This window comes from Phyllobates terribilis, unplaced genomic scaffold (assembly GCF_046119375.1).
Source record: "Phyllobates terribilis strain yellow unplaced genomic scaffold, ASM4611937v1 Scaffold_7__3_contigs__length_470593459, whole genome shotgun sequence".
In the NCBI taxonomy this organism is placed as follows: Eukaryota; Metazoa; Chordata; class Amphibia; order Anura; family Dendrobatidae; genus Phyllobates; species Phyllobates terribilis.
Genome location: NW_027362767.1, coordinates 425,438,100 through 425,464,777, shown reverse-complemented (window position 1 = coordinate 425,464,777; position 26,678 = coordinate 425,438,100). Strand labels below are relative to the sequence as shown.

Below are 26,678 nucleotides of genomic sequence, written 5' to 3'. Positions count from 1 at the left end.
TTTCTTCCTATGCTGCTTCTCTGTCTCTACTCTCCTTGACTGACTAACCCTGCCTCAGCCCAGGGTTTATACAGGGGAAGTTCTTCCCCTCCCAAGACTGGGCAGGAGGTGTGGCATGCACAGGATCCCTGACCAAAGGACCTCCCACCTGCTCTCAGACATAACATTACATTACTGTGGAAAACCAGACCCCTGGGGTGCCACATTCCCCCCTAGTGAAATTTAGTACTCCGGGACTAAACATATTTTAGAAAAACATAACAAGATATAACAACAATAACAGTACAATAAGAAGAAACACATAAAGGTGGTCACGGCATGTCCGTAACCGGGTGCAGTCTTTGAAGAAAAGCAAGGTGTCCATTTCACCAAAACAGGGAGACGTAACCAGGTAGGGGTCTGTCCTACCCCGAGTCCTTAACAGTCTCTAGTCCATCCTGGGTTACGCTCCAACTATGTACAAGGATTCCCGGTAAATCCACCAAGGATTCCTAAAAATAACTGGAAACACAAAATTATACACAAGCACCAATACACAGATAAACATAAATAAAACAATTTATACACTTCAAATCCTCCAGCGTGCGGGTAACTGGCCTCTAGTGGCCCTAGTGGACCTACGGAGCTGACTGTCTGGCCCTGAACTACAGGGTGTAGGAGCTGTCAAGGGTAAACTGGGCAGCTGTCTACCGGCTCTTTGTCTCACTAGGGGTACGGCAGGCTCACTATAAGCAGAGGGTTGATCCTCCTGTTCTGCTTGTGTGGAGTCTTCTGCCTCCTGGACCGGCTGTTCTTCCAGCTCTACCTGTTGCTCCGTAGGTGCTTGGGATGCTGGTTGGAGGAAGGTGAGTACGGGTACCACAACTGCACCATTGACTTCAGTCCAAGACCGAGGGAAGTCCCCGAGCACAGTACTAACCATATCTTCCCTTTCCTCTACGGGTCGATGGTCTTCTTGTTCCTCTTCAGGGTTCCTCAGTTGTTCGGGACACTTCTTCAGGTGGTCCCGGGATACAATGGCTGTGGTTTCCCCTCCGTCTTTACTGATGGTACAAACCTTCGGGTTCTCGTGGCTTGAGGGCAGTACGGTGTACGGGTCCTTCTCCCACTGGTCATCCAACTTGTGGAGCCGTCTCTTCCTCTTCAAGACCTGCTCTCCGGGTACCAGGGGAACAGCGGGAGCATACTGGTTGTAAGTTTTCTCTTGTCTTTCCCTAGCCTGACAGAGACTTCGCTCCACGCTCTCCTGTACTCTCCGGTACTGCTGCTGCCTCTCTGTGTCCCAGTCTGTTTCTGGTGAAGTGTCCTCGGGTGTCAGGACTCCCATTTCCAGGTCAACAGGTAACTTACCAGGTCTTGCCCTCATTAGGTAAGCCGGGGTACAGTTGGTGGAACCTACCGGGATGTGGTTGTATAGGTCCACCAGATCGGGCAACTTCTCAGGCCACAGACTGCGTTCTTCCAGGGGCAACGTTTTTAGAAGATCCATTACCACCTGGTTCATTTTCTCACAAAGTCCATTAGTTTGCGGATGGTAGGGTGTCGTCCTTATCTTCCGGCAGCCATACAGATTGCAGAATTCCTGGAAGACCTCCGCTTCAAAGGCAGGTCCCTGGTCCGTCAGCACTTGGTCCGGGTACCCGTGTGGACGGCAAAAGTGCTGCTGGAAGGCTCTAGCTGCTGTTTGAGCCGTTAAGTCCTTGACGGGGACGACAACCAGAAACCGGGAGTAATGATCCACGATGGTTAACGCGTAGACGTAGCCACTTCTGCTTGGGGTCAGTTTTACATGATCCAAGGCTACCAGTTCCAACGGTTGCCGGGTGACGATGGACTGCAGGGGAGTCTTCTGGCTGGCACGGTCCTTCCTTCTCAGGTTGCACGGGCCACAGTCTCTGCACCACTTCTCGATGGTTCCCCTCATGCCTACCCAGTGGAACCGCTCGCGCAGCAGGAACTCCAGCTTCTTCCACCCGAAGTGTCCAGCTCCGTCGTGGTATGCCTCCATCACCATGGCTGCGTCTCTTCGTGGCACCACTACTTGCCAGAGTAATTCATGCGTCCGGGAGTTAACCATTCTGCGGCACAACTTCCCTTTGTAAAGGAACATTCGACTCTTCTCTGCCCATAGTTGTTTGGCTTCCTCCGGAGCGTCTGGTTCAAGGCGAGCCTCCGGCCGAGTCAGCATCTCCTTCACCAGTCGGACGGCAGGGTCGCTGTCTTGCGTTTCTGCCCAGTTGTAGTGGGGTAAGGGGTTCAACGTAGCAGCCTGCTTACTCCTTACCCGGTGGGAATACTGGATAGTCCCATGACGGTGGAACGCAGGGAGTTCAACTTCTTCCAGTCCCTCCGGATCTTCTCCTCCGTCCGGCAGGTTGGGCATCCTGGACAGGGCGTCCGCGTTGGTATTGGAGCGTCCTGCCCGGTATTTGATTGTGAACTCGTAGTTGGACAGACGGGCCATCCACCTCTGCTCCAGGGCACCGAGTCTTGCCGTGTCCAGGTGTGTCAACGGGTTGTTATCCGTGTACACGGTGAACCGGGAAGAAGCGAGGTAATGCTTAAAGCGCTCGGTGACTGCCCATACTACGGCCAGGAACTCTAACTTAAATGAGCTGTAATTCTCGGGGTTCCTTTCGGTGGGTCGCAGTTTTCGGCTGGCGTAGGCGATTACTCGTTCCTTCCCCTGCTGGATCTGGGACAGTACGGCTCCTAGCCCGATGTTACTGGCGTCGGTGTAGAGGATAAAGGGCTGGCTATAATCCGGGTACGCCAGGATTTCGTCCCCCGTGAGGGCCATCTTCAGCTGGCGGAAGGACTCTTCTTCCAGCTCCTCCCATTTGAAGGGCGGCTTCTGGTTCTTGGCCTTCCGGGACTGGCCTATCAGGAGGTCCTGCATAGGTGCTGCCTTTTTGGTGAAACCGGGAATAAACCTTCGGTAGTAGCCTACCAACCCGAGGAACTGCCGCACTTCTTTTACGCTGGAGGGGCTTGGCCATTCCTTAATTGCGGTGATCTTATCAGGGTCGGGAGCCACTCCGTCAGCGCTCACCACGTGTCCCAGGTACTGCACCTTTGGTTTCAGGAGGTGACACTTGGAGGGTTTCACCTTTAGGCCGTAACTTGCCAGAGCTTCGAACACTTCCGCCAGGTGTTTCAGGTGGTCCTCATACGTCTTGGAATATACGATGACATCGTCCAGGTACAACAGGACCGTCTCGAAGTTTCTGTGGCCCAGACAACACTCCATTAGTCGTTGGAAGGTTCCCGGTGCGTTGCAGAGTCCGAACGGCATGCAGGTGAACTCGCTAAGTCCCATCGGGGTGGTGAATGCGGTCTTCTCCCGGTCCGCCTCTGCTACAGGAACCTGCCAGTACCCGCTAGTGAGATCCAAGGTAGAGAAGAAGTTAGCAGATCTTAAAGCAGCCAACGACTCCTCTATCCTTGGTAAGGGGTACGCATCCTTGTGTGTGATACGATTGATTTTCTGGTAATCTACACACATCCTCATGGTGTTGTCTTTCTTTTGGACTAAGACTAGTGGAGCTGCCCAGGGGCTACAGCTATCCCTGATCACCCCAGCCTCCTTCATGTCTCTAAGCATCCCCTTGGCGTGTTGGTAGTGGGCAGGGGGTACGGGTCGATACCTCTCTTTTATAGGAGGATGGTCTCCCGTGGGGATGTGGTGTTCTACCCCCTTGACTCGCCCGAAGTCTAACGGGTGTTTACTGAACACTCTCTCGTACTTCTGAACCACCCGATAGACTCCTTGTTTCTGGTGTGCGGGAGTGGAGTCAGTACCCAGATGTAGTTGCTGACACCAGTCCTCCATGTTTTTCTTAGAGCCGTTACCTTCCTCCGGGTGAGATGGAGGCAAGGGTTCCACAGATTGTATAGAATTTTGGTTAATGGTATATAATTTGGCTAGCGTGGCATACCGGGGCAGGTACACTTCCCTCTCCCCGATATTTATTATGCGAACGGGCACCCTCCCATGGCGTACATCAACCACCCCCCGTGCTGTCAAAATGGTGGGCCTACTGTCCGAGTAAACTGGTTCTACCATTGCCTGGTAATCTCTACCTCTCAGACCAATAGCTGCCCGGCACCAAATCATCATTTCACTTTTTGGGGGCATGGCAATAGGAAAAGGGTCACACATTCTTACGCTACCAATCTCACCGCCGGAGAGTTCCACCTGTTGCCGTCGCATCAGTGCCCGGATCTCTTTCTGGAGCACCCGCTGCTCGCCGGAGCTGGCGTTCTTGGCAACCTGCTGTAAAAGGAAAATCACCTCTGCAAGACAATTTTCAATTACATTAGTTCCTAGAGTTATTTTTGGGTGACTCTCATGTTTGTCAATATCTACAATGATCAGTCCCTGTGCTGCCAGTTCGACTCTACCGATTTTGATGGTCACCTCTTTAAATCCGATCTGTGGCACGGGCTGACCATTGCTGGCGATGATACTCAAGTCGTCGTCAGGGTAGCGGGTAATATCCGAGTCATTCCAGTACTGCTTAAAGAGCACGTACGGGATGGTGGTGACCTGTGACCCGGTGTCCAGTAGGGCACTCATGGGAATGCCATCCAGTACCACAGGCAAGACTGGACGTCCTCCCACATATCTGTCGCGCCAGTTCGATGGGCCTGGTGATCTTTTTCCTGGGGGTTGGCCCTCTACCCCAGGTTGTGCCCGTTTAAAGAACAGCACCTTGCCATATGTCCAGGTTGATTGCAGCGGCGGCAGATGGGTCGTCCGTCCTCGCTGTATCGGTCACTGGGTCTTCCTCTGGCCGGTGGGGTCCTCCTTGGTCGACGCCACGGGATGTCCTCCGGTCCGGATGCCAGCTGGATCTTCCCTGGGGTGGAAGCCTGTAAAGACTGCACAGTTCGGGTTAGCGCAGCAACGCTCTTAGCTAGCTCTTGGACCTGATGATGTAGGTCTGGAGCCGGGTCATTGTCCAAAGCCTGCGCATCAGCTCCCACAGGCCCTGCCGACAAGGGCGCCGCCTCCTGGTGGTAAGTGATAGCAGGGCGCTTGTGGGTCACAACGCCACCCGGTGCCGGTTCTCGGAGCACCCGGATGGCTCTGTCCTTGAACTGTGCAAAGCCCAGATGGGGATCCTGTAAGGCCATTGCCCGCAACTGGGTTCGGTGGGTATTACAATACAGTCCCTCTATAAACTGTTCGGTCAACAGCCTGTCCTCGTTTCCCACTCCATCAGGGTCGGTCTGCTTAATGGCCCTCAGGGCCTCTTGTAGGTTTAGTGCATAGTCCCTTATACTCTCATGCGCTCGCTGCTTGCACCCGTAGAATCTAAGCTTAATCTCGGCTGAGGTGCGGGTATCAAAGGTGTCCTTCAGCCGGGTTAGTATCCCTGCGACAGTCTTCCTCCCAGGTAGCCAGGATTTTACTTCCCTTTTGGCTGCCCCGGTTAGTTGGGCCACCAGGATGCTCACTTTTTGCTCTTCTGTGAGGGGGTACACCTGGAAGAAGCTATCCAGCTTTTCTCTAAAGTCATGCAGGGTATGTGACTCCCCTGAGTACTGGGGTAGCCAAGCTGCTCCCGGGATATAGGGCATGGTGAAGGGCATAACTGCAGCAGCGGTAGCGCTGGCGGGGGTTGAGGCAGTGAAGCTCTCCTCCGTATCCGACATCTTCCTCCCCCCTAGTGGACCGTGGCCTACCTTGCGATGTTCCTGTTCCGTAGGCCGCGGCTCCGCAGTGGATCGTCAGGGTTGAGGACCTTCCGTCGCGCTCCTGTGACGTCGGCGTCTGCTGGGCTCCTTCCAGGACCTTACGCAACGTCCGGACGTGGGGCGGGGCTTCAGTTCTCGCGCGCTTTCGGAGTCCACGCCCCTCTTCTTCCCGCGCGGCGTCCTCAAGATGGCGTCCAATGGCGGGAAAACTCCACGGATGGCGGGAAGAAGGCAGAAGATGGCGCCGGATGGCGGGAAACTTCACCGATGGCGGGAAGAAGGCTGAAGATGGCGCCGGATGGCGGGAATCTTCACCACAGGTAAGTTTGAAAAGTCTCTTTTTCAGGCACGCAGTACCCGGTGGTTGCGGGCACGAAATCCTGCCGACTACGCCAAAGTTGACGCGCCCCTGGGCCTGTGTCGCGCTGCGTTGCGCACGCGGGAGCTTACCCGGAGCCGGATCTCTTGAGGGTTGTAGTCTCGTGGCGGTGACCCGGTCCGTGCCCAGGGAGTCAAACTGAGCGGCGATGTAACAGCGGTAGATGCAGGACGACTACGCCACCCGTTGAATGCAGCTATGGAGCTGCCGCTGCAGGACAGTCCGCTGAGGCCGGTGGATGGATGGTGCAGCGTAGATGGTATAACCCCCAACGGGAGGGGTATGGCCTCAGGGCAGCAGATGTGGATGATGGGGGTAGCAGGAACCACTCAGAGACGGTGCGGTGTAATTCAGGGTCTTTACTGGTAACAACGATAGACCCTCCCGGAGTACTTGCTAGTGAACGGGGCCTGGTCAGTCCTTGAGCAGATGGGATCTCCCCTGGCCAGGCGGAGTTGTAGGCCTCCCAAACTGACTGTACTCTTCTGGCTACCTTGCTAGAAGCGGATATAAGTAGCCCACGTCCCTGAGTGTACCGTGTGGTGCTCACCCGTATGGCCGGTGACTCGGGGCCTTCTAATGGCTTCCGCTCCACGATGGCGGTGCTGGTCCCACGCGTGTGACTGTGCCTTCGGGTTTCTGGGCCTGAGGACCTGAAATCCCCTGCCGGTCGGCTTCTGCTGCTGGGTAAGAGTTAGTCCCCACAGCCTCGGACGCCGGGTCCGGTAAGAAAGCTTCTCAGTCAGGGCGAGCTCTGCAGCTGCCAGCCCCTGACTCGTAGTAATATTGCTCCCAATGAGCTTCTGCTGTTTCTTCCTATGCTGCTTCTCTGTCTCTACTCTCCTTGACTGACTAACCCTGCCTCAGCCCAGGGTTTATACAGGGGAAGTTCTTCCCCTCCCAAGACTGGGCAGGAGGTGTGGCATGCACAGGATCCCTGACCAAAGGACCTCCCACCTGCTCTCAGACATAACATTACATTACTGTGGAAAACCAGACCCCTGGGGTGCCACACTATTATATATGTGCCTCAGGCTCCAGAAAATTTTATGGGATGGGTTACTTAACAGGTTCACCGAGGTTTCAGAAACGATAAGTTTGCCAGAAATGAATTCCAGAATAATGCTCTTTAAATGAGAGTATAAAAAGAAATCAGAAGAAGGTAAGTTGAATCTTTTTTTAAGAATTTGGAAAGGAATAAAGACAGAAGCTTCATACAAGTCTCCAATTTTTCTTAACCCTTTATTGTCCCATTGATCTGGAATGGAAGAGTTATAAAGATCAGCAACAAAACCAATTGGAAAATTTTTGACAAGAGAAAGCTTATCCATATCGGAATCTCTCAGGGGACTCTTTTTCTTTCTTTTGGCGATTTTTTTCCAGGCGTCAATGATCGCCTGGAAAATAGGGTGGGAAGAATCATGAGTGCACTGCTTAAAGAGATGCCTAAGTAACAATTCTCGAGGAGGAGAGCCGTTATTTAAGAAGGTCTCCAGAATCATCCAAGCTGGGGGACTGTCAGAATTAAACCAATTACTGCTCTGTTTGATGAGGTTTGCCAAATAGTAAGCGGAAATATTAGGGTGGCTCAGACCTCCATTACTTTTATTCTTGTACAATATATCTGCAGATATCCTCGCACGTTTATTATCCCAGACATAAGAATTAATCTGATTTTTGGATTTTTTGAACAAAGATGTGGGAAATAGTTAAAGGTAGGTTGCGGAAAAAATACAAGATTTTGGGAAGAACAAACATCTTGATAGAGAGGACTCTGCCCCACCACGACAAATCTCTTTTCATAAAATCCATCAAATCTCCGCGGACGATGTCATCAATCAAAACCAGATTGTCAGAAATTGTTGAATTAATAGTTTTACCAATACTGATCCCCAAATAAGTCAGATTGCGTTTAGCCAAACCAAAGGAAAATCTCGAGTGTAAAACCTCTCTCGTCTGGCGGTCCAGATTAATGTTTAAAAGTTTAGACTTCTCATTATTGATCTTAAAATAAGAAATCTGAGAGAATAGTTCTAGAACCTTCGAAACTTCCGCGACCGAATTTACTGGGTCCAGCAAGGAAAGCATAACATCATCCGCAAAGAGGCCAATTTTAAATTCTCGAGATGGGGCAGATATCCCTCTAATGTCAGTGTTTTCTCTAATCCTCTGAGCAAGAGGCTCCATAGCCAAGACAAAGAAAAGGGGGGAAAGCGGGCAACCCTGTCTAGTACCATTTGTAATAGGGATTGGGTTTGAGAGATAATTGTTAACATAAATTTTGGCTTGGGGGTTAGAATAGAGGGCCATAATTGAAGAGAGAAAGTTGTTGTCAAAACCAAATTTAATAAGGGTGAGTTTAAGATATAGCCAATTTAACCTGTCGAAAGCTTTTTCAGCATCTAAAGCAAGCAACGAAGTTGGGAGTTTCGCCGTATTTATCACCTTAATAATATTCAAGAGTCTTCTGGAGCCATCAGTTGCTTGTCTCCCACCAACGAAGCCAATTTGATCGTCGTTGATGAGAGATGGGAGAATAGTCGATAAACGGTTGGCCAGAATTTTCGAGTATATCTTAATGTCAGTGTTAATTAGCGAAATGGGCCTATAATTTTTAACATTATCTCTCTCTTCCTTAGACTTGGGTATTAGGGTAATAGTAGCTTCCAGCATTTCTGAGGGGAAGGAGCTTATTGAGGAAGCATGATTGAAAATTTTCGTGAGAGGGAGAGAAAGTAGGTCACAAAAAGTTTTATAATATTCATTAATGAATCCATCTGGACCCGGGGCCTTGAAAGCTTTAAGTTGCTTTATTGTGTTAATAATTTCAAGGTTAGAAAAGGGCTTGTTCAATGACTCGTGATCCAGAGGGCTCAATTTCGGTAGGTTGATGGAGGATAAAAATTTGTTGATTGCGTCTGGGTGAGGATGGGGAATTAAAGGGTCAGTTTTGATGTTGTAGAGTTTTTTGTAAAAATCTGCAAACTGATTCACTATATCTTTAGGGTGACAGAACGTTATTCCACTATTGTTTTTTATTTTATCTATTCTATTAATTGCTCTTTTACATTTAACTAGGCGGGCCATAAAGCGGGTAGGTTTATTTAGAGCCGCATAGTAATTAAATTTTGATTTTCGAATAATCGCATCATAGGAGGAAGAAATTTCTGATTTTAACTCTACCCTTAAATTTGACAGCTCTTTTTGAATTATTGGGGAAGGGGAAGGAAGATTAATTTGCTCTAGTTCTTTTTCTCTAATCAGTTTTTGAAGAGAATTAATTTTTGGCACGTTCAGGATTTGAAGCAGAAATTTCCTGAGCGTTTCTGCATCTCCTTGGCAGGAAAAACGCTGCTGAAAAAAACGTGCGGTTTTGCCTTGATTTTCACACGTTTTTTATGTGATTTTTTTCATGCGTTTTTGTACATCAATGAATGCTTTTTGGAGCTAAAGACTCAGACATAAAGGCTGAATCCCGGAAGAGGGAGCTGATGGCTCCTCCACCATCGTACTCATTGGCGTCTGGGATTTCTTGATCTTTGGAGGAGACCTCTGTAGCCTTTAATGAAATTGTATTTCCAGGAGAAAATCCCAGACGGGTGCATCCGGCATGGCGATCGTGGATATTACGCTGCTCAGTGGATTCGAACCCAGTGCTCAAGATCTGAACAAGGTGAGTGATGATGACTTGTCCTCCCCTTTGCCCCATGACACTTCTGGCCTGTATGATGTGGCTTCTTTATTCCACCCCCAGCCCTCAGAATTACATCACTTTTATATATTTTTCATTTCGGCATGAGGTTTGTTCCTATTGCTTTTGTTGAGTTGTCTTTTTGGGAGTAGAACTTTTTTTTTTAGGGGGCAGGAAGGAGAAAACTGCAATTCTGAAATTGTCGTAGTTTTGTATCTAGGTTTATTTTTACGGTGTAAATGACATTAATGTATTTCTGTGAGTCACAACTGTTACCAAACTTCTACTAGATCGGGAGGACCTGCAGGTTGGTCCTCCTTATCTGTCATGCTCTATGGGTATTTTTGATCCTTTTTTTGTTCCTGACAGCTGAAGGATGGTATTGAGAATTACATCAGTCATTACGAGATCCGGGGAGGAAGACTCATCATGTACTTCGATTCGGTATGAAAGTTCTCAAATGAGATAATAATCTCATGGTAACTTATCTTCATCTTTCTAAAAGAGTCCCTTCTGCCCCCCCCCCGGAAAATTTAAAGTCAATAGGTCAAAAGTCACATTCTTAAAGGTGCAGGGCCTGAGGGGGTGGAGCATGACAGACTGAAAAAACACCAGAAGGAGGAGCCCTGTGTCATGCTCCACCCAGGGCTGCCACTAGGAATTTCGGGGCCCCATACTGGCAAAATTTTTGGGCCCCCTTGAGACTCTGCCTAGGCTCCACCTCAGCACCGCCTCCACCCCTCGAACGTTCCACAGTCCCACCACCCACTCTTGGAAAAACTCTTCTTTCTGCACCACGTCCTCACCAATCACACATTAACAGTTCCCACTGAACACCATATCACATATATAGCCAGCAGCTTTTGTTTTGGCCAAAAGATTTTTTAAGCCGCCACCACAACAAGGAGACTCTTCTGGCCAGGCCCTACTCTACACTAACCTATTAAACATTTCTTATAATACCCAATACTCTTTTAGGCATATTTTTATTTATGGGAATGAGTCACATACATTTTTTAAAATGATCAATAATACCACTTACAAGGGATAAATACCACCACACTATGACCATATCACATAATACCACCACATTGTGACCAAATAATACCACATACAAGGGACAAATACCGCCACACCATGACCGTACCACATATTACCACCACATCGTGACCGAATAATATCACATACAAGGGAGAAATACCACCACACCTTGACCAGATCACATATTACCACCACATGCCCCCCATGTCTCACATTCTGCCCCCCATGTCTCACATTCTACCCCCTATGTCTCCATTCTGCCCCCATGTCTCCATTCTGCCCCCCATATCTAAATTCTGCCCCCATGTCTCCATTCTGCCCACAATGTCTCACATTCTGCCTCCATGTTTCCATTATGCCCCCATATTTTCTGGCCCCAATGTTTTATCCTGCCCCAATGTCCCCCATGTTTTCATCCTGCCCCCATGTTTTCTGCGGCTGCCCCCAATGTTCCCCATCCTGTCCTGGTGCGGCTTTAAAAAAATAAATAAATAAAAAGAAAGTCTCTTCTTACCTTGTGTGCGCTCCCGCGGTGTCCTGCTCTGCCATCGCCGGAAGCACAATCGCTGGCGCATGACGGTGACGTCATACACCAGCAACGTGCGAGCTGACGTCAGCCGCCGGCCAACAACTGTGATTGGCTGGCAGCTGTTAAGCTTCCCACACGGCAATAGATTTAAAGTGAACCTGCATCCGAGGACACAGGTTCACTGAATCGGCAGAATGCTGCCACTCGGGCCCTGTGAGCAGAAGAACGGGGCCCCGACCAGGCCCTCTCTGCTCACCGGGCCCCATACGCCAGTAAGGGCAGTAATGCCCTGATGGCGGCCCTAGCTCCACCCTCAGTGTTACCTGGGGTTTCCTTTTAATCACATCATAGGATCCTATACTCAGAGGTGTGAACATATATTTCTACACAACCCTGTCTGTTCTCCTTCTTCATAGTTTCCACATCCATGATCTTTCATTGAACTTTGACTTTTCTCCTTATTGAAGGTCTCCAACACTAGAGAATGTGTAACCTTTGAGGCTGTCCAGACAGTGACCATCTCCCCCCTGCAGCCGGCCTCTGCCGTCTTGTATGATTTTTATGAACCCGGTAAGAGTAACTTACTATAACCAAAGTCTTAAAGCAGACCTGTCAGGTCCCATAATTTATGCAATTTTTGTTACCTGGTATAAATGCCGCTGTTCTCCTGAATCCGGCAATGCTTTTCTTTTCTTCCTGCACCTCTCCATTCCTGAGATATGGCCTCCGTTTCTCAGTATATAAATCTAGCTTTTTCTACCAAGTGGGCGTGACTTTAGGACCACACCCACTTGTATAAAATGTCTAGATTTTTATAAAGGTTACAGGAGGCCATATCTCAGGAATAGAGAGGCGCGGGAAGAAAAGAAAAAATCATCGGATTTAGGAGAACAGCGGCATTTACAGCAGGTAAAAAAATTACATCTTTCTAGAGAGTGACAGGTCCTCTATAAAGGGAAGGTCCACTTTTGAGATCCAGACTGCCATGAAGTTTCATTGTATGCATTGACTTCTTGCAGAAATCAATGCCGAGTGTTCTACGGGGGTCCGGATAAATCCACCATGATAAGTACGCTGTGCTCAGGGGATGTGTGTCAGTGTGCCGAGGGTAAGTGTACTGCTGATGTGTGCAAGTGTCACAATTCTCTGAAAGCATCTCGTGCGCACTTCTTAAAAAGGTTGTAAGTGGTTTTAGTCCCCAAAACAACGCAGTTGTCCATAGGTTGTGTCTGGTATTGCAACTTAGTGAAGCTGCACATTTAGATCTCAGTGGGCTTTCCCTCTGAAGCTGCTCTCATATCGGCCGCGACCAATCAGCACAGCGGTGTTTAAATGTGGAGCCAAGATCGGTGATTGGTCGCGGCCGATATTTAAATTTGGCGCCCAAATCGGTGATTGGTCGCGGGCAGCGCCAGCGACCAATCAGCGATTTTTCACACAAATGTCCGGACCTTTGTAACACCATGCGGATACTGTGGGGACATCAGCGGCTAGGGTGTCAATGGAGGACTGGGGAGCGGCGCTGCGGGTCGGGATACTTCTGCTGCGAGCAGTCGCTCATCTCCCGGCTTCTCGGAGTGGAAGTATCCGCACAGGCAGCGGCGCTCCCCGGTCCTCACTAATACGATTCCGCTCACCGCTCCTCACCAATACGATTCGCTGATTGGTCGCGCTCTCCACACCCGACCAATCAGTGATCTTGGCGCTAAAGTTAAACACCGCTCTGCTGATTGGTCGCGGCCGCTGCCCGCGACCAATCACCGATTTGGGCGCCACATTTAAATAGCAGCCGCGACCAATCGCAGATCTTAGCGCCACATTTAAACACTGCTGTGCTGATTGGTCACGGACGCTGACCGTGACCAATCACCGATTTGGGCGCCACATTTAAATAGCGGCCGCGACCAATCACCGATCTTGCCGCGACATTTAAATACTGCTGTGCTAATTGGTCGCGGACGCCAGCCGCGACCAATCAGCGAGCTTGGCGCCAAATTTAAACAACGCTCTGCTCATTGGTCGCGGACGCCAGACGCGTCCAATCAGCGAGTTTGGCGCCAAATTTAAACAACGCTCTGCTGATTGATCGCGGTCGCTGGCCGAGATCAATCAGCAGTATTGGCGCAAAATTTAAACCCCACTCTGCTGATTGGTCGCGGTCGCCGGCCGCGACCAATCAGCAGTATTGGCGCCAAATTTAAACCTCACTCTGCTGATTGGTCGCGGCCATCAGCCGCGAACAATCAGCGAGATTGGCGCCAAATTTATACAACGCTCTGCTGATTGGTCGCCGGCCGCGACTAATCAGCGATTTTGGTGCCAAATTTAAACACGCTCTCCATTCCTCACTAACACGGTTAGCTGATTGGTGGCGGCCGCCGCCCGTGACCAATCAGCGATTTTGGCGCCAAATTTAAACACGCTCTCCATTCCTCACTAACACGGTCAGCTGATTGGTGGCGGCCGCCGCCCGTGACCAATCAGCGATTTTGGCGCCAAATTTAAACACCGCTCTGCTGATTGGTCGCGGCCGCCATCCGCGACCAATCAGCCAGATTGGCGCCAAATTTAAACAATGCTCTGCTGATTGGTCGTGACTAATCAGCGATTTTGGTGCCAAATTTAAACACGCTCTCCAGTCCTCACTAACACGGTTCGCTGATTGGTCGCGGCCGCCGCCCTCGACCAGTCACCAATATTGCCGCCAAATTTAAACACCGCTTTGCTGATTGGTCGCGGTTGCCGAACGCGACTAATCAGCGATTTTGGTGCAAAATTTAAACACCGCTCTGCTAATTGCGCCCCGTCGGCCACATACCTATTCTAGAATACCCGATGCATTAGAATCGGGCCACCATCTAGTATGTAATAACTGTTGGACACAGTAATGTTTCTGCCTTGAAATGAGGTTTATTGTACTAACAGAAAATGTGCAATCTGCATTCAAACAAAATTTGACAGGTGCATAAGTATGGGCACCTCACCAGAAAAGTGACATTAATATTTAGTAGATCCTCCTTTTGCAAAAATAACAGCCTCTAGTCGCTTCCTGTAGCTTTTAATGATTTCCTGGATCCTGGATGAAGGTATTTTTGACCATTCATCTTTACAAAACAATTCCAGTTCAGTTAAGTTTGATGGTCGCCGAGCATGGACAGCCCTCTTCAAATGATCCCACAGATGTTCAATGATATTCAGGTCTGGGGACTGGGATGGCCATTCCAGAACATTGTAATTGTTCCTCTGCATGAATGCCTGAGTAGATTTGGAGCGGTGTTTTGGATCATTGTCTTGCTGAAAGATCCATCCCCTGCGTAACTTCAACTTTATCACTGATTCTTGAACATTATTGTCAAGAATCTGCTGATACTGAGTGGAATCCATGCGTCCCTCAACTTTAACAAGATTCCCGGTGCCGGCATTGGCCACACAGCCCCAAAGCATGATGGAACCTCCACCAAATTTTACTGTGGGTAGCAAGTGTTTTTCTTGGAATGCTGTGTTTTTTTGCCACCATGCATAATGCCTTTTTGTATGACCAAACAACTCAATCTTGGTTTCATCAGTCCACAGGACCGTCTTCCAAAAAGAAATTGGCTTCTCCAAATGTGCTTTCGCATACCTTAGCCGACTCTGTTTGTGGCGTGCTTGCAGAAACGGCTTCTTTCGCATCACTCTCCCATACAGCTTCTCCTTATGCAAAGTGCGTTGTATAGTTGACCGATGCACAGTGACACCATCTGCAGCAAGTTGATGCTGCAGCTCTCTGGAGGTGGTCTGAGGATTGTCCTTGACTGATCTCACCATTCTTCTTCTCTGCCTTTCTGATGTTTTTCTTGGCCTGCCACTTCTGGCCTTAACAAGAACTGTCCCTGTGTTCTTCCATTTCCTTACTATGTTCCTCACAGTGGAAACTGACAGGTTAAATCTCTGAGACAGCTTTTTGTATCCTTCCCCTGAACAACTATGTTGAATAATCTTTGTTTTCAGATCATTTGACAGTTGTTTTGAGGAGCCCATGATGCCACTCTTGGCTATGACGTTCAAAGCTCAATGAGGTTACAAAACCAAAAAAAGTGCTTTAGTAAGTCAGTTAGAAGTAGGTAGGAGTATTTAAAACAAGAAAATGATAAGGGTGCCCATACTTATGCACCTGTCAAATTTTGTTTGAATGCAGATTGCACATTTTCTGTTAGTACAATAAACCTCATTTTAAGGCAGAAACATTACTGTGTGCAACAGTTATTACATATATCAAACTGAAATAGCTGTTGCAAAAACACCAATTTTTATAAAACATTAAGCTTAAGATTAATAGGGGTGCCCAAACTTTTTCATATAACTGTATGTTACGCAAGGAGTGATAATAACATTATTTTAAAGCAAGCAGACAAAATGGAGTTGCTCTAGCATGAGTATCAATATGTCCTTTACAACGCCATGTATGTTATCATCCCATCGGTACAATCTGAGATTCATTGCATCTTTTCTCCCCAATACAGGATACAGCGTCAATGTGCTGGACATAAAGGCGGTGGACGCATTTACTGTCTACACGGTGAACATTTCCGAGGTTCTGCAGAAACGTAAGTCAATGGCTGCTATCGATGGGCTGTGTGATTGTCATGTAGGCAACATGGGCACTTGCCTAGGGCAACACAGTGTAGGGGGCAGCACATTAATATCTGACTATCTCAGGAATACTAATATAGTGCAGTAAAACCATTATTTAGCAGGTTCTGCAACAGTTTCAAACTCCTGCTTGTTGTCAATGAATTAAAACATTTTTGTTTCCATCCAATGACTAATAACTAGTGATGAGCGAGCACTAAAATGCTCGGGTGCTCTTTGCTCGGGTCGAGCAGATTGGAATACTCGGGTGCTCGACCCGAGCAACGAGCCTAATGTAAGTCTAGGGGAAACTCGATCATTTTTCTGGCGGTCCCCCCCAGCGGTCTGCAGAAGGTCAAAAATTGCCCAAATCGATGGGAACAGTGCTCAATTAAAGGTCAGGCAGGCTGAATATATAGGCAGACAGGCAGGCAGGATACATAGGAGAGTGCATGAAAAACATAGCAGTGCACTTGAAACACACTAGTGCCCTCCGATTTTCATGCACCCGTCTCTTTAAAAAAGCCGGCCCGCAATTCATCAGCGGCATACACCGGTACCCGACAATTTAGAACAGAAAGAATAGAGCATCACACATAGATTAGATAGATAGAAACATGTCAGTCACATATATAAGAAGTACAGTGACAGTGTTGGTTACTGTACTTGTCATTTATTGTTAAAATAAAGGATTTATTAAAAAAAAAATTGGCGTGGGGTTCCCCTTAATTTTAGTCTCTAGTGGAGGTTAAGCAGACGGCTGGGGCAGATGTTTGAAGCCTGGGAAGGGGCTAATGCCCAGGGAGCTTCCCAGGCTACTAATATCAGCCCCCAGCTGAATACCTAGCCTTTACTAGCTATTAAAATGGGGGACCCAAAATAAAAATGACGTGTGGTCCCCCCTATTTTAATAGCTAGCAAAGGCTAGGCAGACAGCTGGGGGCTGATATTAATAGCCCAGGAAGGGTGCCATGAATATTGGCCCCCTCCCAGGCTAGAAACACCAGCCGTCAGCCGCCCCAGAAATGGCGCATCCAGAGGATGCGCCAATTCTAGCACTTAGCCTCGCTCTTCCCACTGCCCTGTAGCGGTGGCAGTGGGGTAATAGGGCTGGGGTTGATGTCAGCTTATAATGCCAGCTGACATCAAGCCCAGGTTAGTAATGGAGAGTCGTCTATAAGACACCCCCATTACTAACCCCATAGTCAAAGTTAAAAAAACCACAAACGCCCAGAATAAAGTCCTTTAATTGAAATAATGACACAATACTTTAATGTTGTAAATTAAACCATACTTACCGTCACGCCCATTCCAGCTGAAGCCAACGATCTCCTGCAATAAAAATAAAATAATAAACCAACCTCATCCTGACCTTTCCATGGTTCCCAGGACAGCTTCAGCTCTGCTACATTGACATGACAGGCTGCAGCGCAGCAGAACGCTGCCATCCAGCTTGCCATGCCGCAGACACTGAGAAGCACAGGCATGCTTGCGCTCCTCAGTGTCTCGCTGTGACGGCATCCAGATGAGCCGAGTTCATGTCCAATAAACTCAGCTCACCTCATGCACGTCACTGACAGCATGGGAGAATTCTCCTGCGCTCACCGCTTGAGCAGGAGAATTCTCACACGCTGGGATGGCATTGAGATGACAGGCTGGATTGCAGCAGAGCGCTGCCATCCAGTTTGTCATTGGCATGCTTGCGCTCTGCAGTGTCTCAGAAGGATGACAAGCTGGATGGTAGCTCTCTGCTGCGATCCAGCGCTTCAGAGACACTGCAGGTAGCGCTTCAGAGACACTGCAGATCGCAAGCATGCTTGCGCTCTGCAGTGTCTCTGAAGGATGACAAGCTGGATGGCAGCATTCTGCTGCGATCCAGCCTGTTATCTCAATGCCATCCCAGCGTGGGAGAATTCTCCTGCTCAAGCGGTGACGTCATTTGCCGGCACCGCTTGAGCTGGAGAATTCTCCCACGCTGTCAGTGACGTGCATGAGGTGAGCTGGGTTCATTGAACATGAACTCGGCTCATCTGGATGCCGTCACAGCCAGACACTGAGGAGCTTCTCAGTGTCTGCGGCATGGCAAGCTGGATGGCAGCGTTCTGCTGCGCTCCAGCCTGTCATGTCAATGCAGCAGAGCTGAAGCTGTCCTGGGAACCATGGAAAGGCCAGGATGAGGTTGGTTTATTATTTTATTTTTATTGCAGGAGATCGTTGGCTTCAGCTGGAATGGGCGATACGGTAAGTATGGTTTAATTTAGAACAATAAAGAATTGTGTCTTTATTTCAATTAAAGGACTTTATTCTGGGTGTTTGTGGTTTTTTTTTTTAACTTTGACTATGGGGTTAGTAATGGGGGTGTCTTATAGACGCCTCTCCATTACTAACCTGGGCTTGATGTCAGCTGGCATTATAAGCTGACATCAACCCCAGCCCTATTACCCCACTGCCACCGCTACAGGGCAGTGGGAAGAGCGAGGCTAAGTGCCAGAATTGGCGCATCCTATGAATGCACCATTTCTGGGGCGGCTGACGGCTGGTGTTTCTAGCCTGGGAGGGGGCCAATATTCATGGCACCCTTCCTGGGCTATTAATATCAGCCCCCAGCTGTCTGCCTAGCCTTTGCTAGCTATTAAAATAGGGGGGACCCCATGTCATTTTTTTGGGGGGTCCCCCATTTTAATAGCTAGTAAAGGCTAGGTATTCAGCTGGGGGCTGATATTAGTAGCCTGGGAAGCTCCGTGGGTATTACCCCCTTCCCAGGCTTCAAACATCTGCCCCAGCCGTCTGCTTAACCTCCGCTAGAGACTAAAATTACGGGGAACCCTACGCCAATTTTTTTTTTTTTTTAATAAATCCTTTATTTTAACACTAAATGACAAGTACAGTAACCAACACTGTCATTGTACTTATTATATATGTGACTGACATGTTTCTATCTATCTAATCTATGTGTGATGCTCTACTATTTCTGTTCTAAACTGTCGGGTACCGATGATGAATTGCCGGCCGGCTTTTTTAAAGAGACGGTGCATGAAAACACTAATATTTTTTTAATAAATCCTTTATTTTAATACTAAATGACAAGTACAGTAACCAACACTGTCATTGTACTTATTATGTATGTGACTGACATGTTTCTATCTATCTAATCTATGTGTGATGCTCTATTCTTTCTGTTCTAAATTGTCGGGTACCGGTGTATGCCGCTGATGAATTGTCGGCTTTTCATGTTTCACTATGAGCACTGTTCCCATCGATTTGGGCAATCACTGTAATGCCACAACCACCATGACTGTGACATTACAGTGAGTGGCAGACAATCCCTGCATGATTGGTGCTCTAAATAGCGCCAAATATGCAGGACGAGGACCCGAGCTCCCGCCCGAGCATCTCGAAAGTACTCGGTGAGCTCCGAGCATCTCGAGTACTGAACAGTTCCGAGCATGCTCGCTGATCACTACTAATAACCTGTCCTGATCATGTCTGGCTGATGCGGGTGCAGACTTGTCATAAAATACAGGGCTTGTCATATGAGACACTGTAACAAACACTCAGCCAGAGATGATCAGACGCTGTGTACAAACAAGAGTGTTCCTTCCACCGACAGCAAGAAAAGATCTTGAAAAAACAAATATAATCAGCTAATAATAATAATAATAATCTTTATTTTTATATAGCGCCAACATATTCTGCAGCGCTTTAAATACATTATTATCACTGTCCCCATTGGGGCTCACAGTCTACATTCCCTATCAGTATGGCTCTGGAGTGTGGGAGGAAACCGGAGAACCCAGAGGAAACCCACACAAACACGGGGAGAACATACAAACTCCTTGCAGATGTTGAATACAGACACTATTACCTCGTAGAGTGAGACACTTCACAGCTTGATGTAAAACTAGGGATGATATTCTGGAACCCCTATTATCATATACTTCACAGCACTTCTACTGAAATACTCTGCACTGCTGTGGGGCATGGTTTACTTTTTCTCTCCTGTTATGGCGAGTCATTGATGTCATTGATGTTGTTCTTACCCATACTTTGATTCTCCACTTTCAGATTCAGATGAAGCCATCAGCCGAGGAGAGATCAGATACTTTTACCAGCGTTCATCCTGTAAAATGCAGCTTAGTAATAAGGAGTATCTGATCATGGGCCAAGATGGGCAAACCCAGGACGAGAAGGGACGGTGAGTGGTCATCCTGATGGCGCTGTCATCCCTGATTGTAGTCCTGATAGTTCTGTCATCCCTGATGGTCATCCTGATGGTGCTATCATCCCTGATGGTCATCCTGATGGCGCTGTCATCCCTGATGGTCATCCTGATGGCGCTGTCATCCCTGATGGTCATCCTCATGGAACTTTCAACTCTGATGGTCATCCTGATCGCGCTGTCATTACTGATGGTCATCCTGATGGCGCTGTTATCCCAGATGGTGGATCCTGATGGTGCCGTCATCCCTGATGGTTATCCTGTTGACGCTGTCATCCCTGATGGTCATCCTGACGGTGCTGTCATTCCTGATGATCATCCTATTGGTGCTGTCATCCTGATGGCGCTGTCATCCCTGATGGTTATCCTGATGGCGCTGTCATTCCTGATGGTTATCCTGATGGTGACATCATCCCTGATGGTCATCCTTGTGACGCTGTCATCCCTGATGATCATCCTATTGGTGCTGACATCCTGATGGCACTGTCATCCCTGATGGTCATCCTGGTGACGCTGTCATCCTTGATGATCATCCTATTGGTGCTGTCATCCTGATGGCGCTGTCATCACTGATGGTCATCCTGTTGGCGCTGTTTTCACAGATTCTTTCCAGTCTTCTTCCCATGTGCCTTTATACTGTATCAAAAAGAACAGCCAATATGACTGCTATGGGGCCCCAGATGAGTAGGGGCCCATTTCAGATTGGTCTCTCCACCATATTAATTGGTAAGGAAACAGTACAGGAATGTGGAAGATGGGATGGAGTAGCCAAGCCCTCCTGTCACAGCTGGTTGTGGTGGCCTCAAGCAATCACTTCAATGGACTTCCTTTTTAAAGGGGTTGGCTCACTGTAACATAGCAGGTGATCACTGCTGAGATTATAGCTGCTGGGACCCCCACCAATCCTGAGGCTCTGGAGTTCCAAGTTTGGATGAAGCGATGGTCCCACCACCATCCCAGTCCCTGACTATGGGACTGATGGAGATACCCGAGGCTACCATAAAGTCTTATAGTGGGCCAACCCCGTTAATCTGGACTATTAGACTCCCACTTCTTATTGGTTCTTCTCCTTGGTTCATCGTATCCTTCCATTCATGTATTTGACTCATCTTCTGTTTCTACCTCAGAATGAGATACTTATTGGAAAGCAACTCATGGATCGAGGAACTGGCTGGGCCTCAAGTATGTAAAGCTACGCGTCACCGGAACGCATGCAACGAAGTGAAGAACTTTATGGATGATTATCGGGAAAATGGATGTAGGTCGTGACCACATGGCGGTATAATGTGACCAGATCGTGGTATAATATGACCATATGGCAACACAGCATGACCAATATGACTGTACAATGTGATTATATAGCGGTATGATGTGATTACATGGATGTATAATGATCACATGGTCATCGGCTCAGTATTATCTCAGCTTCATAGATGTTTTCTTTACTATTTCACTTCAGTTTCCGCAATAAACGACCAATCATGTGACTCTCTTGTGTGATCAATTAATACAGAAGGTTCCGGATTGTCTGAGAGTTCTAGATTCCCAAGGGTCTGATTCATCAGTTTCATTTTTTTCTGAAAAAAAAATCACTAAAAAAATTACTTCAGGGAAGGTGGAGTATTGACATTTTTTAAAAAAGTGGCGATTGATGAATTGGCAGAAAACATCTAATGAACAATAAATATGCCCACAATTGCAATACTTAAAAAAAAAAACAGGAGGACACATATACAGGTGCATCTACACCAGCAGATGACATGGCTCTCCAAACCATCACTGATCGTGGAAACTTCACACTAGACCTCAAGCAGCTTGGATTGTGTCTCTCCACTCTTCCTCCAGACTCTGGGACCTTGTGGAGTGTGTCAGTGACTGCCTTCTGGACATCTGTCAAGTCAGCTGTCTTCCCCATGATTGTGGAGCCTACTGAAACAGACTAAGGGACCTTTTTAAACGCTTAGGAAGCCTTTGCAGGTGTTTTTTAATTATTCTAATTTACTGAGATAATGACTTTTGTGTTTTCATTGGCTGTAAGCCATAATCATCAACATTAACAGAAATAAACACGTGAAATAGATCACTGTCTGTAATGACTCTATATAATATATGAGTTTCACTTTTTGTATTGAAGAACTGAAATAAATTAACTTTTTGGTGATATTCTAATTCAGTGAGATGCACCTGTAAAATAGAATAATTGCAAACTAAAAGAATAAGGCATAAATGAAAAGTGAAAAATACCCAAAAAATAGGGAAAGAGAAAAACCAGGTGCAGATGCAATAATGAAACCCCAAGTACCAACCCCCCTAGAGACACCAGTAGGGGTGATCCACGTTCACACAGTAACCAGACGCCGCTCACCCAGTTGTTCTCTTAAATCTTTATTAAAGCAAAATATCGCTCTTTGAAGCATCGGTCGTCTCATGGATATGATCTCAGGTTGTAGAGTGCTGTGTCCTCTTCACCTTTATATAACTTCTTCGTCTTATAAAAAAAATACATGATGGAAACCACGAGAAAAATAATCCCCGGGAGAAGAAGGCAGAACATCACCAGCACCCACACATGGAGGGCGTACACGGAGGGAACGATGTCAGGTTTGGAAGGAGCCGTAAGTGATTTTTCAAATCCTAGAACATCAAGAACAATGAATGAAGACGGGGGAGAAGATCGAGGAGGTCCTGGTGGTCTTCAGTGTTGTCTCCTCGTGGGTCATTTCTTACCTGCATTTTGCGGCTTTTGTTCGCCGTGGCTGCTCTCATTCGTAGGCACTGTATTACTGTGGTTGACGTTTTTGCTTTCATGGGTGCTGTGGAGGGAACGATTGGTAGATTCCTGATTGGAGGAGACTCCATCAGGATGTGCGGTGGCGGACGATGAGTGTGATGTGTCTCCAGCCGGAGGAGTAACACTGGTCTGCGAGATAAAACGTCCAACACAAAACATGATAAACCATCCAATAGTCGTGACATATTCAATCACCCATATCAACAGAAGACCCTCAGCAGATCCTTGGGGGACAACCCAAGATCATGAAAAACATCAACCTTAGAAGATCCTTCCTTCCTTCCCACATTTCCTCCTTCCCACCCTCCTTCCTTCTCACCTTCGTTCCCTCCTTCCTTTCCACCTCCCTCCATGCTTTCTTCCTTCCCACACTCCTTCCTTTCTTACCTTCCTACCCTCTACCTTCCGACCTTCCTACCCTCGTTCCTTCCCACCTTCCTTCTCTTCTTCCTTCCCTCCGTCATTCCCTCCATCATTCCCACCTGGCTTCCTTCCCATCATCCTTCCTACATTACTTCCCACCTTTCTTCTTACCACATTACTTCCATCCTTCCTTCCTTCCCACATTTCCTCCTTCCCACCCTCCTTTCTTCTCACCTTCGTTCGCTCCTTCCTTTCCACCTCCCTCCATCCTTTCTTCCTTCCCACACTCCTTCCTTTCTTCCTTCCTACCCTCTACCTTCCAACCTTCCTACCCTCGTTCCTTCCCACCTTTCTTCCTTCCCACCCTCCTTCTCACACTTCTCACATTCCTTCCTTTATTCCTTGCGTGTTTCCCAGCTTCCTACCTTCCATTCTTGCTTCCCTTACTTCCTCCACCATTTTTAGGGTCACATATGGACTTGTGCAGCGACGACTTGGCCAACCATATCTCTACTAGAAAACCTTAGGATGCCCAGCAAGTACAAAAATGATCATCGACTCACCAGATCTTCATCATCGTTGGCGTAAAACTGCTGCTGTGCACAAGATCCATGAATGATCACAAGAACTGGAGAAAGAAGAGCGAGATGTAATGACCCGGTGGGACAGGAGGTCTCTGGTGCACTGTGGGCCGATATGATACTTACGGATCAGGATCCACGCTGGCATCTTCCGTTTACCACTCATTGTGAATGATGGATTCCTGCCAGGCAGGATGGAAGAAATGATTGGAACACGGGCAGCAGCTCACCTTATGATGTCATTGTGATGTCACAGGGCAGGGTGTTCTTTAAAGGGGAAGTGACCGTTATACCAGGAACACATAGGATACTGTATTACATATATAATACATAGCATTAGGGCAAACACTTTGTCTATAACCATTTCTGATGATTCTGGTGACTATTGGAATTAACAAAAAGTCACCCGGTCCCTGCAGAACTTGATTAGTTTCTCCTTAGTTGTTATAACTTTTCTACTATGTTACTAAGACCATACCAGTTTTTGAGAAAAAAATGGGTGACAATGGCTATCGCTGCCATGACAGTTCCCACAGGGGGATGTGTTAAAGGTGTAGTCCAGGGATAGAAAAATAGGTCTACATTGTGGTAGAAACAGCACCACCCCTCTCAACAGGTTGTTTCTGGTATTGCAGCTCAGCTCCATTTACTTCAATAAGGCTCAGTTGTAATACCAGACATAACCTGTGGACGGAAGTGGCGCTGTTTCTGTAAGAAACCGTGGGAGCTTTTTTTAAAATCATGGACAATCCCTTTAAATCTGTTTAGTTATGTAAAGGCATAAAAGGGAAGTTATAACTAATAACTATGTACAGTGCCTACAAGTAGTATTCAACCCCCTGCAGATTTAGCTGGTTGACACATGCGGAATTAACTTGGCATTGTGACATTTGTACTGTAGATCAGCCTGGAAGTGGGAAATGCACTGCAGCAAATTTTTTTTTTTTTTTTTTTTAAAAAACGTTAAAAGTTAATTCAGAGTGTCATTTATTATTCAACCCCTCAAACCACAAGAATTCTGTTTGGTCCCCCAAAAGTATTAAGAAGTAGTTCAGGCACCAAGAATAATGAGCTTCACATGTGTGGATTAAAGATCTCTTTTGCCAGCCTTTTCTGACTATTTAAGACCCTCCCCAAACTTGTGAACAGCACTCAGACATGGTCAACATGGGAAAGACAAAGGAGCATTCCAAGGCTATCAGAGACAAGATCGTGGAGGGTCACAAGGCTGGCAAGGGGTACAAAACCCTTTCCAAGGAGTTGGGCCTACCTGTCTCCACTGTTGGGAGCATCATCCGTAAGTGGAAGGCTTATGGAACTACTGTTAGCCTTCCACGGCCTGGACAGCCTTTGAAAGTGTCCTCCCGTGCCGAGGCCAGGCTTGTCCGAAGAGTCAAGGCTAACCCAAGGACAACAAGGAAGGAGCTCCGGGAAGATCTCATGGCAGTGGGGACATTGGTTTCAGTCAATACCATAAGTAACGTACTCCACCGCAATGGTCTCCGTTCCAGACGAGCCCGTAAGGTACCTTTACTTTCAAAGCGTCATGTCAAGGCTCGTCTACAGTTTGCTCATGATCACTTGGAGGACTCTGAGACAGACTGGTTCAAGGTTCTATGGTCTGATGAGACCAAGATCGAGATCTTTGGTGCCAACCACACACGTGACGTTTGGAGACTGGATGGCACTGCATACGACCCCAAGAATACCATCCCTACAGTCAAGCATGGTGGTGGCAGCATCATGCTGTGGGGCTGTTTCTCTGCCAAGGGGCCTGGCCATCTGGTCCGCATCCATGGGAAGATGGATAGCACGGCCTACCTGGAGATTTTGGCCAAGAACCTCCGCTCCTCCATCAAGGATCTTAAGATGGGTCGTAATTTCATCTTCCAACAAGACAACGACCCAAAGCACACAGCCAAGAAAACCAAGGCCTGGTTCAAGAGGGAAAAAGTCAAGGTGTTGGAGTGGCCTAGTCAGTCTCCTGACCTTAACCCAATTGAAAACTTGTGGAAGGAGCTCAAGAATAAAGTACACATGAGACACCCAAAGAACCTAAATAACTTGGAGAAGATCTGCATGGAGGAGTGGGCCAAGATAACTCCACAGACCTGTGCCGGCCTGATCAGGTCTTATAAAAGATGATTATTAGCTGTAATTGCAAACAAGGGTTATTCCACAAAATATTAAACATAGGGGTTGAATAATAATTGACCCACACTTTTATGTTTAAAATTGAATAAAATTCTACTGAGCAACATAACTTTTTGGTTTGTAAGATTTATGCTTCTGTTCATAAAACCTACTCTCGTTTGCAGTTTGAAGGCTCAAACTTATTTGCATCTTATCAAACCAGCTAAATCTGCAGGGGGTTGAATACTACTTGTAGGCACTGTATGTGCTATCTAGGCCTAAAGACGTTGGATGACAAAAATTCTGCTGTTCCTATGGGCGTATCTCCTGCCAGTCTGCACATAAAACAGCTCATAATCGTCCTCTAAGCTCCCACAATGCACTGCACATTAGAAACTAGAACCCAGCACTATCTGCTTCAGATGTGACTGGAGAAAAGAAGAAAGTAAGAAAGTTATGATATGGAAACCTTCTCAGCTTCTTTAAAAAAAAAAGATCTAATTTAAGCCCCGATTCATCATTTTTTTGGTTTTAGTCACTTTTTGTCTTCTGGTATTAGTTGCCATTTTTTAGCCCAAATTCATCAAAATAAGAGCACGTGGTTCGTGAATTTGGTGCAAAGTCGAACCTGGGCTTT

At 47.4% G+C, this 26,678-nt stretch overlaps 1 protein-coding gene across 1 annotated transcript in view; it reads left to right on the top strand.

Moving 5' to 3' along the window:
* LOC141155176 (complement C4-like) overlaps positions 1 to 21,660 on the top strand; it is a 41,115-nt gene extending 19,455 nt beyond the window's left edge. Inside the window, exons 3-5 of the mRNA XM_073641878.1 lie at positions 15,846 to 15,929; positions 20,020 to 20,149; positions 21,301 to 21,660. Of these exons, the coding sequence (XP_073497979.1) occupies positions 15,846 to 15,929; positions 20,020 to 20,149; positions 21,301 to 21,442 (356 nt within the window). The 3' untranslated portion in view covers positions 21,443 to 21,660. The remainder of the gene's footprint in view (positions 1 to 15,845; positions 15,930 to 20,019; positions 20,150 to 21,300) is intronic.
* Positions 21,661 to 26,678: the final 5,018 nt, after the last annotated feature.